Below are 14,661 nucleotides of genomic sequence, written 5' to 3'. Positions count from 1 at the left end.
AAAAACTTACATGTACATCGGAAAAGTCATGGGGTAAGGGGAGAAAACAGAACAAAAGACTTTATTTTTTAAAAAATATATTTTATTTCTTTTTACAGAGAGGAAGGGAGAGGGATAGAGAGTTAGAAACATCGATGAGAGAGAAGCATCGATCAGCTGCCTCCTGCACACACCCTACTGGGGATGTGCCCGCAACCAAGGTACATGCCCTTGACCGGAATCAAACCTGGGACCCTCAGTCTGCAGGCCGACGCTCTATCCACTGAGCCAAACCGGCTAGGGCAGAACAAAAGACTTTAAAGTGAATGTTGACGTCATAGAAAACGAGAAGCACAGAGTGTTTTACAAAGCGTAGCTCTGCAGCTCTGTTTAAGGATGAGGAACAGGGCTCAGGGACGCTGGCTGGCCTGCCAAGCTCACAGCCTGTGTGATCGGCTCCTGACACCCAGTCCAGCTCTGTCCCCGCATCCTCGGGCTCCTGGAGGAGGCAGGAGGCTGGGCCGGAGGGAGCCTGGCGGATGCTCTGGGCTGGGGGGCTGGGCCCGGTGAGGAGCCTTCTGGCTGCTTGTTCTGGGGACCTGGGAAGAGGGGACCAAAGTCCCCATTTATGGCCTTGGGGGAGTTAATGTGTAATATTCTAGGAGATAAGCTGGACCGGGAGGTGAGACCCTGAGCCCAGGTCTCCAGGCACTGAGAGCTGCCTTTGGGAGCAGCTGCCATGTCGGTGAGGATGCTGGCTTCTCCGCCACCCACACCTTTACCTGATGGGGCTGGGGATGGGGCTGGGAGGGGCAAGTGTCACTGTCTCTCTCCAGGCCTCAGTTGCCCCATCTGTATAGTGAGGAAGTTGGACAGATGGTCTCCAAAGCCCTTTAGCATCCAAGCTCTCTGCTTCCTCCACCACCGTGCTGAGCCTGTCTCTTCCCCTCTCTAGCCTTAGTTTGCTCATCAGAAATACATTTCTTTTTTTTTTTTTAATATATTTTATTTTATTTTATTTTTAAATATTTTATTGATTTTTTACAGAGAGGAAAGGAGAGGGATAGAGAGTTAGAAACATCGATGAGAGAGAAACATCGATCAGCTGCCCCCTGCACACCTCCCACCGGGGATGTGCCCGCAACCAAGGTACGTGCCCTTGACCGGAACCGAACCCGGGACCTTTCAGTCTGCAGGCCGATGCTCTATCCACTGAGCCAAACCGGTTTCGGCAATACATTTCTTTTTAAAAAATATATTTTTATTGATTTCAGAGCAGAAGGGAGAGGGAGAGAGAGATAGAAACATCAATGACGAGAGAGAATCATTGATTGGCTGCCTCCTGCAAGCCCCTACTGGGGACCAAGCCTGCAACCCGGGCATGTGCCCTGGACCAGAATCGAACCTGGGGCCCTTCAGTCAGCAGGCTAACGCTCTATCCACTGAGCCAAACCAGCTAGAGTGAGTAATACATTTTTTCATTTTCCTTTTTAAAATTTTATTTATTGATTTGGGGGGGGGAGATGAAGGGGAAAAGAGAGAGAGAGAGACTGATTCGTTGTTCCACTTATTTATTCATTTATGCATTCATTGGTTGCTCCTTATTTGTGCCCTGACAGGGGATTGAACCCGCAACCTTGGCATATCAGGACGATGCTCTAACCAACTGAGCTACCATCAGTCATATTAATAGCAGGGATAACAATAACTGCTAACATCTATTGAGCTTTATAAAGATGAAGAAACTGAGGCTCGGAGATGAAATGGTCCGAGGTTATAATCTGTCAAGTGCAGGGGGTTGAGTGGAGGAATACTCTTTGAGGTTCCTGATCCTTTGAGTTCAAACCTGGCGGTGCCTTAGCTTGCTGTGTGGCCTTGGTTGAGTCACTGCCCCTCTCGGAGCTGCAGTATCCTGTGATTGGGGAACTGGATCACAGACCACCCCTTCCGAGCACCAGGTGGTGTGTGAGTTTCCTGTGTCGGCCATAGCACATGCATTCTTTTACGGTTTTGGAGGCCTGAGGTCTGACACTGAGGTGTCGGCAGGGCCGCACGCTCTCTGAGGTCTCTAGAGGAGGATCCTTTCTGATCTCCTCCAGCTTCCGGTGGTGGCGTCCTCGGCTTGTAGCTAAGCGCTGCCTCTGCCTCCGTCTTCACGTAGCTCTTTCCTCTGTCTGTGTTTCTGGCTCCAAATTTCCCTCCTTTTGTAAGGTCAATAGTCCTGTTGGATTTAGGGCTCACCCTAACCAACAGCACTTGGTCTTAATTTGCTTACAGCAGCAAAGACCCAACTTCCAAATAGGCTCCATTCACAGGGTCCGGCTGGACCGGATTCTTGGGAAACCTACTCAACCCAGTACAAGCGGGGTGAGCGTGTGGTGTGACTGCAGGGATGCTCTCTGCCTCTCAGGGAGGACCTCCGGGCCCAGACACTTTCCCGACTTTCTTCTTCTCCTGGTCCTCTCACCCGTCCCCTCTCCTTCCTCCCTCTCCAAAGACCACCGAGGCCAAGTCTCTTATATTATAGATGGGGCAACCGAGGACCAGAAAGGGGCACAGCTAGCCTCAGGTCCCTCAGCCAGTTAGGGGCAAAGCGGGCCCTAGACCTGGACCACCCACACCCCATCCCAGCTTTGCCTCCCAGTCTCTCTCTGGGCCTCAGACTTTGTGGAGTGGAGACAGGGATGCTGGGCCTGTCCAATCCCCCAGCATCCCTGTTGTCCAGCTGCACCCCTGAACCTGGCTAACAGTAAGTAACCATAATGAAGGTCACCCCTCAGTTTGCTTAGTCTGTGCCAGGCCCTATCTATGCGTGCGGCTTCATGCACATGATCTCGAATTCTCCCAACCAGCTTGAAGGTGGATGCGCTGCCCAGCCCGCTGTGGGCCAGGTGCCTGTACTGAAAGCTAAACCCCAGGACACCACCCTCTTTACCCAGCTGAGGGGCAGGAGGCCAGCCTTTCACCACGTTAAACCAGAGGCAGCCACCCGGGGGCGCCACGTGGCTTCGTTGCATCCTCTCTGTTAGAAGCAGACATTTACCCACCGGGAGGGTGGCAGCTCAGCAGGAGGCTCCTGTGTGTGTAGAACAATGTCAGCATTTCCTGGAACTGACCACCATCACCTTTTGGTTGGGGAGAGGTCAGGCAGGTGCACGGGAAAGGAGCTAAGAGAAAACTCACCCCTTTCTCCTACTTGGGTCCCTCAAGGTTGCAGGAAAGTGGGATACCGCTGGTCTGAGACCTCCTACTCTCAGGAACTCCTAAGGTCTAACCCAGGCTTCTGTAGTGATTGTCCCCAGAAGTCACCAATCCCTGATCGCTTACTTCTAAGGATAGGGAGCTCCCCGCCTTAGGCTGACAACGGTTTGTGGTCAAACGTGATGGGTCTTCAGTAGCAAGGACAATTCTCTCCCTCACGATAGACACTCGCAGCTCCTGACACCGTCACTGCCAGTGACCCTTCTGTAGAGAACCGTAGTCCTGTTCTTCGAGTGCATGTGACACCCGCTGCCACGTCTGACCGTGTTGTCACCTCCCTTGTTTTAAGGCACAGACCGCAACAAACAACTTTCTTTGGTGATTCTTCCAGCTTGTGGTTTACTAAGAACCTTCAAGCCAAGCTGTGCTACCCGGGACTGGCCCCTAATCCTCATCCGTCCCCCCACCCCGTCCTCCCCTCCTCCATCCTCCACCCCCCACCCCCGTCCCCTGCAGCTTTGTGATTGATCTGGGCCAGCGGACAGAGAAGCTGGACCTCCATTTCAACCCACCATTGTCTGCACCTCGCTGGAGGGCAACAGCTGGGGGCAGGAGCAACGGGAAGATCACTTGTGCTTCAGCCCAGGGTCAGAGGTCAAGGTGAGGTCAAAGGGGAAAGGGGCCTGAGGACGATGTCAGAGGGAGAGCCCAGATGGTAGGGAGCCCTGGGCTAGACAGTGCTGGCACTGTTGGAGCCACCGGGCCCTGCCTTGGCCCAGTTCCAGGGTATCTCCTGCCTCCCTGACACCTCTGCAGTTCACTGTGACCTTTAAGAGTGACAAATTCAAGGTGAGGCTGCCAGACAGGCACCAGTTGACCTTCCCCAACAGGCTGGGCCACAGCCACCTGAGCTCCCTGAGAGCGCTGGGTGGGTTCAACATCTCCTCCTCCAAGCTTGACTGAGGGCAGCGCCTCCCGGGAATGACAGAGCCCTCGCACCAACTTCCTATCCTGAGCTTCTTCCCAGTCACACGGGACCAACAGGCCCCGGGTCCTGGCTCCCCTCCTGGAGTCCCTGCCCCCCTCACCCCTTTCCTCCCCCAAGGCTAAGGCCAAATTAGGAATCCACCTTTGTCCAGCTGGTGTGGCTCAGTGGTATGAACCAGGAGGTCACTGGTTCAGGGCACATGCCTTAGTTGCAGGCTCAATCCCCAGTAGGGGGCGTGCAAGAGGCAGCCGATTGAATGTTTCTCTCTATCCCTCTCCCTTCCTCTCTCTCAAAAAAATCAATAAAAAATGAAAAAAAGAGAATACCATATTTAAAAAAAAAAAAAGAATCCATCTTTATCCAGTCTTTCTGTGGCAGAAACTGGTTAGTGTTTCCTATGCATTTTAATGATACAGAGGAGGAAACTGAGGCACCAGGGCACAGGACTGCCAAGTCGGAGTTGGGACACACTTCCAAACACCTCTGAGCACCCACTCCCGCCTACCTGCCCCCTGTTATCACCAGGGCAAGTGCCAAGCTGCCCTGTGGGATTAGAGGCGGGTACTGATCCAGGCACCTGGGCCAGGGGCTGTTCCCGGAACTGCAGATAAGGGCCCCCACCTGAGCCTCTTATCTCAGGAACATTCCTTCCAGCCTGGTTACTCATTACCTTCGTGGCCTCCGTGCGCTGGGGGCCCTGAGGGGTCCTTGGCTTCCAAACCCAATGCTGAGGGTATGGAAGCAGGTGGAGCTGACACCGTACTCCCAGGTCCCCACACGTTGCGCAGGACACCGTGTATCAAAAAGCTTTTTAATCAGGACCTGGAGGCAGGTCTGGGGTGCACAGGAAGGTGGGGTCACACCTGATTTTACCTCGAGGCTTCAGGGACAAGTGGGGTTTGGGGTGGGCATGTTGGGGAAGCTCCAGGATGCGCTGGGGCAGGTGGTCCCTTTGGGAGGAGACAGAGGCCCTGTGTGGTATGCTCCCTACCCCCCACCCAGCAAGGACAGCTTCCCCAGCACAAAGGCGGCAGTGTGAGGCTGGCCCTGCAGCCAGTGGGGGCGGGGCCGGAGGCATGGCCACCGGGTCCAGAGTGGCAGCGGGGGGGAAGCAGGTCAGCTCGGCAGAGCCCTCGGAACACCCAGGTCCCAGAACAAGCCTGGCCTTCCTCCCATGTCTGTCCAGCAGAGGCGTGGAGGGTTTGGGGGCAACTTAGGTTCTCCCTCCATCATCAGCAGGACCCGGGTGTCAGGCGAGGGCGAGCTCTGCGCCTGGGCTCTTACTGGGCAGTGAGCGGTCTGAGGCTGGGCGGGGTCCTGAGCCCATGCTCAGCTGCTCACACCTTGACCTCGTCGTCCTCCTCAGCATCGGCGAACTCGAAGGTGTTTGCTTGCACCGTGCTGGGCACAGGGGCCCGACTGCCTGCCTGGGGTGCCCCCCACTCCTCATCCAGGCTCTCCCAAGAGGCCCGACCCTGGGGCAGCACCTTCACCAGCTCCTGCCGAGCATCCATCTCAGTGTAGTGGCGGCTGCCCCGGCTGCCACTCCAGCCGGCTCCCCAGTGCCTGCCAGGGGCCATGTCAGCAGGGGCACGGGGACACTCTCCCACGGGGCTGGCCCTCGCCTCAGCCACTGGGCCAAACCCAGCAGTTACCCCATTGGGGCAGTGTCCACGGGGTGGAGGGCTTGAGGCAGGGCCTGGGGGGCTTGCAGCAGTGGCTGGGGGGCTTGCAGCAGTGACTGGGGGGGTTGCAGCAGGGCCTGGGAGGGTTGCAGCAGGGGCTGGGGCTGGAGTCTCAGCTGCAGAGCCTTCTGAGAGGCTCATGACCCCCAGCAGCTCACTGAGGAGAGATGGCCCAAGGTCGAGGTCCAGGCGGAAGGACTGGAGGGAGTCAGAGCGGCGAAGCTCAGGTTCAGAGGGGAAGGCACTGTCATGGTCTCGGTCACGAGGCTTTTCCGGGCGAGCCACGCGGGAGATAGTGCAGAAGCCAGAGTCCAGACCTAGAAGGGAAATGGGAAGCGGGGTCAGAGCTGGGGTCCCTGACCAGCAACTGGGGAGGGGAGAGCCAGGACCAACCCCAGCTTGCTATGTGCCCTCTCTAGCAAGTCTCTCCCCCATCTGGACTCAGTTCCTCCCATCTTTCCAATATCGGGATCCCAGTAGTCTCTCATGTGACCCTGGAAGCTGACAACTGACATAATCCTCATCCCCATTTTGCAGATGAAGAAAGTGAGGCTCAGAGGGGAAGGGCTTGACCGAGGCCACAGTCTGATGCGGTAGAACCCAGCCTGAAGCTCAGATCTCCCTCAGTCTCAGTTCCCACTGTGAACTTGGCCATGCCCCTGCTCTCCTGACATGTGGCTGATGGCTGAAGGTGGACCCACAGAATGTGGGCTGGTCACAGTGATGAAACCAGCAGCCAGGGTCTGACTGCTAGAAGTCACAGACTCAAAGGATGCCCTCCAGAAGTCCAGCCCCTGGCTCCAGTCCTCAGTGGGGTTCTGAGCAGAGACCCACAGAGGGAGCACTGGAGGCAACCGCTGGTGGTGGGGCAAGGCTGCAGGGCAGGGAATGGCCACTAGGTGGCAGCAGGAACCAGAACCCTGGTTCCCAGGTGAGCTGTCCAGGGGCACCAAGACAGCACCTGCCTCTCCCTCCTCCCCACCAGGGCAGGAAGGGCCTCTGGCTTCTGTCCATGTGAGTGGTTGTCCAGATTTGTCTGTGTATTTTGGGGAGTAGGCTGGTTCCCACCCTCTGACCCCTCCCCCTCCACGGTCTGGGGTTTGGGCCTGACTTCCATGGTGATACCAAACTGCTATGGGGAAAAGAGCTCACTTGGAGGCTTGGTTGAACCATTCAGCCCTCTGGGTCTCAGCATCAGAAAAATGGGCAAATCACCCAGGCTCTCACCATAACTGGAGTGGCCGTCCGCGGAGCCGGCGGGGCTGCTGTTGAAGCTGAGCTTGCTCACCATGAGGCTGTCGAGGCTGTCGTAGGTGGCCTGGTTGAGCTGGGGCAGGGAGATGGCGTTCTTGATGATGGGGGAGACGGCGGGCGGAGCAGGTGAGGCTGACGGCGGGGAAGCTATCCGCCGGGGCAGCGCCCCCACTCTGCGCACCTGCTGTAGCTTCTTGGCCAGGAAGCTGCGGGGTGAACGGTGGGTGCCCCCGGAGCTGCCCCCGTGGTTGCTGAGGAAGGAGGTGTCGCCAAAGACGTCCCCGCCTCGGCCCACGTGCATGGTGTGCCGGAAGTCCCCGAGTGGCGGGCTGATCATGTCTGCAGTCAGCCGCCTCTTCCCGTGCGAGCTGGACACCCAGCCCATGGGTGAGAGCTTGCCCAGGCTCATGGTGGGGGCTCCTCCGGCCCCCTGGGGGCCCGGCATCAGCTCTGGCAGGTCACAGGTGCTGGTCCATGCCCAGCTGGGGCCTGGGACAGGCGGTGGGTCCGTGGCAGTTCCCTCCTTCTCGGTGTCAGGGGTGGACGGAGGCTGCTCCTGTTTTCCTAAGGTGCTGCCCCAAAATGCTGAGGCTGTGGGGGGCCCATGGCCTGTCTCTCCCTGAGGCCTGGCTCCTGGCCCCGTGGAGTCAGCTGCAGGTGTTCTGTCCAAGAACAGGGTAGGCACGCCTTGTGGCCAGCCCCTCTCCCGCCCAGCTGGAGACCTGAGAGAAAGACAAAAAGGGGATGGTGGGCCTGGGGACCCTGGACCAAATAAGAAACGCCAAAGAGAATACGCTGACAGCCGACAACAGGGGTGGGAAGCATGGACAAAGTGCTGACACGCACAGAGGAGGACACACGGTGGGAGTCTGCGGACAGGAAACTGAAGAGCAGGCAAAATTGAACAACTGAGACAGACATCAGAGCTGGGGGGGGAGTGCCTTTGAGCAGGTATCAACTGGGAGCACCAAAGCTCACAGAGCTGTACACTTACAGTGTGTATGGCCATTCCACAGGGCCCATCTATGAAGCACCTACTAAGTGCCCACAACATGTTCATCACGCGTTTAACTCGCACAGCAGCCCTGAGGGAGCGCTATATTAGAGGGGAGAAATGAAGCCAAAGAAGTGAAGTGACTTACCTGAGGCTACGCAGGAGGAAATGGTGAAGCAGGACCCCCTCAACCCCGATCCCTTGAACCCCAAGCTACACTGCCTCCCGCGGGCAGGTTGAGCAAGGCACCTCCCTTCTCTGGAGGTTCAATTGTCTGCCAGTCCGAGTGGCCAGGAGGGAGGGGGTGGCCGTCAAAGCCTTTGTGAATGGCTGTGTAAACAGCCCACGCAGAGGTTCCTAAGGACCCTCCGCCTTCAAGGTGCTTCCTGAAAAAAGGATCCTGTGCTCAAAAGTGGCTTTTTCCAGATGTCTCCTGCCTGCCCGGCTCGGAGAAGGCCGGCAGGAAAGGACTTTGTCATCATTTGTCAGTGATGTAGGAGCCTTGTCATCAGGGACCGAGTTTAGGAAAAGCTCAGCTGGCACCAAAAGCTCGTATTCCTTGCCCACTGCCTCCCCTCGGGATCTCACCACAGCCCCAATCTCCTCGGAACTCCTCTTGGTCCAACCCTATCCCTGCTAGTATCTTAGAAAGTGCCGGCTGAAGGGCACCTATGGGCCTCCGGTCCAACCTCCGTCTTCCTGGGCCCAGAGAAGGCCACGCTTGCTCAAGGTCACATGAAGAGAGCCAGTCGAGACTTGAACTCGGAGCCTCTGACTCACATAGCCTTTGACGGGCTCCGGGAGCCCAGTCTTGTCTCCCCAGATTGGCAGCACACGCGGAGGGTGGGGCACCTGTCTGGCTTTTCCTGCCTTCCTCCTTCCCAGCACCCAGCTTGGTCTCTGCGCGTGGCAAGCGCTAAACCAATACCGGTTTAATCAGGAGATCTTTGTGCCACAGGATAACCTTCGTGCTAAAAGATCACCCCTTGCTCCCTTCCGAGTGAGGGTACGTGGGGGATTCAGTGGCCTCACCATGTGACCTTGGGCAAGTCACTTACCTCCAGGTGCCTGGGACTTCAGCTGACAAAAGCTGATAATAACCTTTAGCAAGAACACCTAGATCTGATCTCAACTTTTTTTTTTCCAACTTTGCTGCCACCTCCAAGCATAAAAATCTCAATACTGCCCTTTGAATGTTATTTGAAATTCAAAATAGGTTAAATAACAAGATAAAAACAAAGGCAGCCATAAAACAAAGCTTGCTTTGTTTTCGAACTACATTCTCTTTCCTTCCCACCATCTGATCCTCCCCCAACCCTAACTCCTCCCCTGGGGGGGGGGGTGTTCTGAATCATCCCTTTCCCTGGCACCCCTGGCACCAAGAAGCCCGCGTGGAATGTTTGCTGTGGTTGTGAGGCGCGCTGCAGTTGGCCAACCATTACGTGATGTCATCTGATTCTCCAACAGCCCCGCGAGCCGGAGGGTCAGCCCACCTCACAGGGAGGTTCGAGGGCAGGGGCTTGGCCAAGGTCACAGGGCAGGTACATGGCACAGGCCAGGTTTGCCTGCTCTGCAGACCAGGGATGAATGTCTGGAAGAAGACACTGGGGTGGGGGGATCATTCTGAAATGTCGTGTGGAGGGGTTACTGTGTCTGCTATGTGGCCACACCCACTTCTCTCCTAGCCCCCCAGCTTCCTGGCTTCTTTTTTTCTTTAAATATATTTTTATTGATTTCAGAGAGGAAGGAAGAGGGACAGAGGGAGAGAAACATCCATGATGAGAGAGAATCATTGATTGGTTGCCTCCTGCACGCCCCCTACTGGGGATTGAGTCCACCACCCGGGCATGTGCCCTTGACCAGAATTGAACCTGGGACCCTTCAGTCCGCAGGCTGACGCTCTATCCACTGAGCCAAACCGGCTAGGGCCTTCCTGGCTTCTTGAAGCAGCTGCTTCTCTCAGCCAAAGGGGCTCCCGCCAAACCCCCATGGCCACTGTGACTTACTTGGGAGACCAGCTTGTGCCCCAATCTTGTGATGATCCCACCTCCCAAATGCCTCTGGGCCCCTCCTGCCACCGCAGTCGGGAGACCCTGCCATGCTGTGGGGCCAAGGGCAGGACACTGATACTGGGGACCTGTTTTTCTCACGTGGAAAACAGGAACAGCACTGAGGCTGGCCCCTCCTGGGCGCGTTGTAAGAGGGGAAGGTGTAGTAATCAAACCCCAGACACTGGGCTAGGGTAGCTCTAGGTTCAGATCCAACATCCTTATACTGACTTCTCTCATTCTGGGGACTCGTGGTGGCAGCTGTTGGGCACTGGATGCTGACCACAGGGGATTGCTGGCACTCGGGGTGCCCTGCCCGGCCCTGGAGTAAGCAGGGCTCTGGGTGTCCTGGTACAAGTCCTACCTGCCTTCACGAGCCTTGGAATACTACCTGCTAAGGATCACAACATCCATTTCACAGATGAAGAAACAAGATACAGAAGGGAATTAGCTTGCCCCGGGCCACAGAGCAGAAAAAGCGGAGTGGCTGGGAGCTTCCCAGGATTCAACCAACATTAGTAGTAAGTGCCAGGGGAGGGGTGGAGACTCCAGGGGTGTGAGGGAGAGTTGGAGGAGACCCTGGCCAGCCCCCCAGCCTGGGAAGGGCATGTCTGGAAGGCAGGCAGCTCAGCTCTATACATTCAGGCAAGACTGGGTCACCACGCAGCCTCGGGGTCCCAGGAATCCTCATATTTATCTACAGAGGAGAGTCAGGCCCAAGCACATGGTAGGAGTTTACTCAATGGTGGTAATGACCGCAAAGACAAGGTTTGAGGCCCCAGGCAGGGACCATGTATTAGGAGCGGCCAATAGGGGCCGCTGTGGAGACACATGTGGTTGAAGGAGGCCCGGAGCGCGTCTGGATGCGGGGGTGGCAGAGGCGCGCTCGGGGGCGGCAGCACTCGGGCGCTCACCTAAGAGTCACCCAGCCTGCAGGGTCGCCCAGCCGCGCTACCTCGCATCCTGGAGGCCAGTCGCGTGCACCAGCCCCCTCCCTGCTGGGTGACACCACCCCAGCCGATGGACAGCGGGACCCTATCTTGGTTAGGGCCTCTGGAATAGGGGGCAAACTCCGTGAGGGGAGGCGGGGGGGGGGTGCGGGGGGAGTTGGCTTCTCAAAGGCCAGCCGTTTCAAGGTGGAGAGAAGTGGAAACTGAGGCCAGAAAAGAGTAGCAAGCTGTCTGAAGTCTCAGCGGGGACCCGGACTGGGAGCGAAGTGTGTGTGTGTGTGTGTGTGTGTGTGTGTGTGTGTGTGTGTGTGTGTGTAGGGGAGTCGCTTCTAGCCCCACCACCCCAAGTTAGAGCCAAGTCAGTCCTCCCTGGGCGAGGGGGAGGCTGCGGGCCGAGACCCACAGACCTGGTGCCGTCCCCGCGCGTTCCGCGCCGCGGTCGCCCCCATGTCAGCCCCTGGGCCTCCCGGAGCCAGTTTCCCCGTCTAGACCGCGGGCTTCAGACTTCGCGGGGCTTGCGCGGTTGGGACCAGAACAGAGTATCCCGAGGGCAGCGGGCCTGGATGTCCGGGAAAGACTTCAGACATGAAACATGCCCCCGGGGCAGCGGCTAGAATGCGGAGGGGCGCTCCCCGGGGTGGGAAGGGGACAGCCGGCTGCCGGGGCTGCTTGGCCGGAGGGGAACCGGACGGGATGACCTCATCCGCTGCTCGGCCTGGAATGCAGCGGTTGGGGAGGGGGCAGGGTGCTCCGTCCATCTCCTCAGCTCTCCCCCCCCCCCCATTTCCCGCTCTCAGCGCCGGCCTCGAGGAGCCCGGCATTCCGACACACGGCCCCCTCCCCGTTCCTTCCCTTCCCAGGCAGGAAGGCGCTTAGACGGCCCTCTCTGCTCGCCCCCTCCTCCTGCCACCCCGTGTGCCGTTCCCCCCAAATCTCTTCCCCTCTCCTCCATCGGGAACATGGCAAAACCACCCCAAATTTGAAGTGTCCCCGCGCTGCTCCATGCCCAGCGCTCCAGGCCTTCCTGTTGGCACCAGGGCGCCCTCACCCGCCCCGGAGAGCCTAGGAGGGTGCAGAGTCTCGGGGCGCCGGGTCCCCCCGCCGCGTCCCCGCCCACCCGGGGCCCGGGGACCTGCGGGCCAGCTCGCGGTTACCTTCTCTCTGCGCCCTGGGGCTGGGGAGGGAGCGGACGCGGTGGCAGCGACGGCGGTGGCGGTGGCGGTGGCGGTGGCGGCGGCGCGTCCCGGCGCGTAGCTGGGGCGAGTCGCTGGGCCGGTCTGCGCCGCCCTGGCTGCGGGCTCCTCGGGCTGGCTCCGGGGCGGGGGCGGGGTGTGGGCGCGCGCCCTCCTCCCGCTCCCTCCTCCCGCCCGCGGGCGGGGCCGGCCCCCTCGGGGCCCCTCCCGGGCACCCAGCACGCCGCCCCAGCGGCGGCCAGAGCTGGAGGGGGAGTGGCGGGGGCGCCAGGCCAGCCGTCCCGTCCCAGCAGGAGGACCGGGGAATGTGCGGGTTGTCCGGGCTGGGCGACTCGGGTCGTCTGCAGCCAAGCCCTCCCTGCCGCTCTGTGCGTGACCCAGGGGCACTCTGCCCTCGGTGACTCCCTCCTGGGCTCTCCAGCCACTTCCTGCGGGCGTTTGGGGAACCGGGATGCCTGACCTCGGAGGCCTTGAATGCCAGAGACCAGCTTAGGCCTTCAGTTCTACCAGCTGGGGCGGCCACTCCCTTTCTCCCATTCCTTTCAATCCTATAGAGGCCCCACAGGTGCCAGGGCACTGACTTGGGCCAGACTGGGGGACAGGCCATGCAGGCCGGAGAGTGGTGTGGTCTGGTGGGGTGGTCTCAATAACATGGACCCTGAAACCCAGCGGCGTGCCTTCCTATTCCGCCCTGGCCATGGCTGACCTCTTCTGAGCCTTTGTTTCCCTACCTGTAAAATGGGATGATAAAAGCAGGCGGCATCAGCTGTTATGTTACTAAGGGCTCTGCCCTGTCAGCACCTGGGAGGCTGGCTGAACAGGTAAATGAGATCACACCCTCAGATGGATGGGTCAGAAAGCTGGACTGAGCACCCTCCCCCGCCCCTGAGGTCAGGGGATCTGCTGCGCACAGAGCCCAGTGCCATCCTCAAGGAGGGAGAGAGATCTCTGAGTCCCGCTTCATGTTTTTTTTGTTCCCCTCTGCTGCTCCCCGGGACTGTGAGCTCCAAGGACAGGCAGGAAGTCCTGGGCGCTGTCCCTGCGCAGAGACCCCACCAGGCTCTCAGGAGAGGGGAGGGCTCACTGAGGTCACCAGAGGAGGTAATACTGAGTTAAGCTGCAAGGGATACATGGGCAGAGGGAAGGGCAGTGGAAGTGCCCACACACCTGGCAGGAGAGAGCACCAGCCAAGGGCTGGAGCTAAGGATCCCCAGGAAGGAGGCAGGCGTGGCTGGAGGAAGTGGTCTGAGCGCCGACCTGGCTGGGGACGAGGAGCCCTGTGTACCCACAGGTGGAGGGTGGAGGGGACGGGTGTGTGCAGAGTGCTGGGCCTTTTCATTGTCTTCCTGAACCCTCCTGCTGGCCACCAGGGGAGGGGGTTACTTGCACAACTGGAAAATGGGGAAATGGAGGCACAAAGAATTCCAGCACTTGCTCAAGTGGCACAGGGGTACGACTGAGACTCCGGTCTGTGAGCTCTTTCCCTGGGGTCAGGCTTTGTCTCAGGGAGGTTCGGGGATAGTCTCAGAGGTGCCCAAGAGCAGGGTGAGGAAGGAGGGGGGTTGTACCTGAGAGGCAGGGACCAGTGGTGGCGGGCACAGTCAAGGGCTGGGAGAGAAACTGGGCCGGGTCTGAGGGGTTAATGCTGGGCCAGGTGTGCAGCCCCCCTCACTGAGGCAGGGATGGGACGAGCAGGCAGCGTGATCAGGTGTGATCAGGTTTTGTTTTTTTTAAATCCTCACCCGAGGATAGTTTTCCATTGCTTTTTAGAGAGAGTGGAAGAGAGAAGGAAAGACAGAGAGAAATATCCATGTGAGAGAAACACATCGATTGGTTGCCTCCTGCACTCACCCTGACCAGGTCCCAGGCTGGGGAGGAGCCTGCAACCAAGGTACGTGCCCTTGACCATAATCGAACCCGGGACCTTTCGGTCTGCAGGCTGACGCTCTATCCACTGAGCCAAACCAGCCAGGGCAGGTGTGCGTTTGAAAGCCCTTGCGTGAACACAGAATGGACTGGGAGGACGGTGACAGAAGCAGGGACTACTAATAGCAGGAGTAATACCAGCATATGTTGAGCATCAATGCATACCTGGCCCTACCGCCGCCTCTATGCATCATCACATTTAATCCTTATGAGAGCCCCATCTGGACTGCACTGCCTGCCATCATGTCCCTTTTGCAGAGAAATTAAGTGACTTGTCCAAAGCCGCTCACTGCGGCAGGATGTCCATACTTCCTGGTTTGCTCATTACAGTTCCAGATGATGCCTGCTGTCCCAGCGAAATATTAATAGCACTTCCTTTCACTCTCAAAGGTGATCTGGTTAGACAACAAATTACATGTCACTCCAGTCAGAGGGTCCTCAGA

At 58.3% G+C, this 14,661-nt stretch overlaps 2 protein-coding genes across 2 annotated transcripts; one reads left to right on the top strand and one right to left on the bottom strand.

The window, feature by feature from the left end:
* Positions 1-28: 28 nt before the first annotated feature.
* On the top strand, positions 29-4,143 carry LGALS2 (galectin 2; the record flags this gene model as incomplete). Its single annotated transcript, XM_080660264.1, is given in 4 exon segments — positions 29-33; positions 3,697-3,749; positions 3,752-3,840; positions 3,997-4,143. Coding segments are annotated over 4 exon segments (294 nt in total).
* An 821-nt stretch (positions 4,144-4,964) lies between these two features.
* On the bottom strand, positions 4,965-12,390 carry CDC42EP1 (CDC42 effector protein 1). Its single transcript, XM_080659270.1, has 3 exons — positions 12,254-12,390; positions 7,081-7,829; positions 4,965-6,170 (listed from the first exon to the last, which is right to left on the bottom strand). Exons 2-3 carry the CDS (start codon positions 7,550-7,552, stop codon positions 5,506-5,508), a joined length of 1,137 nt encoding a protein of 378 aa, XP_080515396.1. The 5' UTR covers positions 7,553-7,829; positions 12,254-12,390; the 3' UTR covers positions 4,965-5,505.
* Positions 12,391-14,661: the final 2,271 nt, after the last annotated feature.

The sequence above is a fragment of the Plecotus auritus genome (genome assembly GCF_963455305.1).
Source record: "Plecotus auritus genome assembly, chromosome: 3".
NCBI lineage: Eukaryota > Metazoa > Chordata > Mammalia > Chiroptera > Vespertilionidae > Plecotus > Plecotus auritus.
Note: the sequence above shows the minus strand (reverse complement) of the source record. Positions and strands in the feature narration are given on the sequence as shown.

Bases quoted from the DNA above. Each gene is read 5' to 3' on its own strand.
- CDC42EP1 (XM_080659270.1), bottom strand. From the start codon at position 7,552: ATGCCGGGCCCCCAGGGGGCCGGAGGAGCCCCCACCATGAGCCTGGGC. The intron at 6,171-7,080 runs GTGAGAGCCTGG...TTTCCCTTCTAG, and splicing joins GGACGGCCACTCCAGTTATG to GTCTGGACTCTGGCTTCTGC.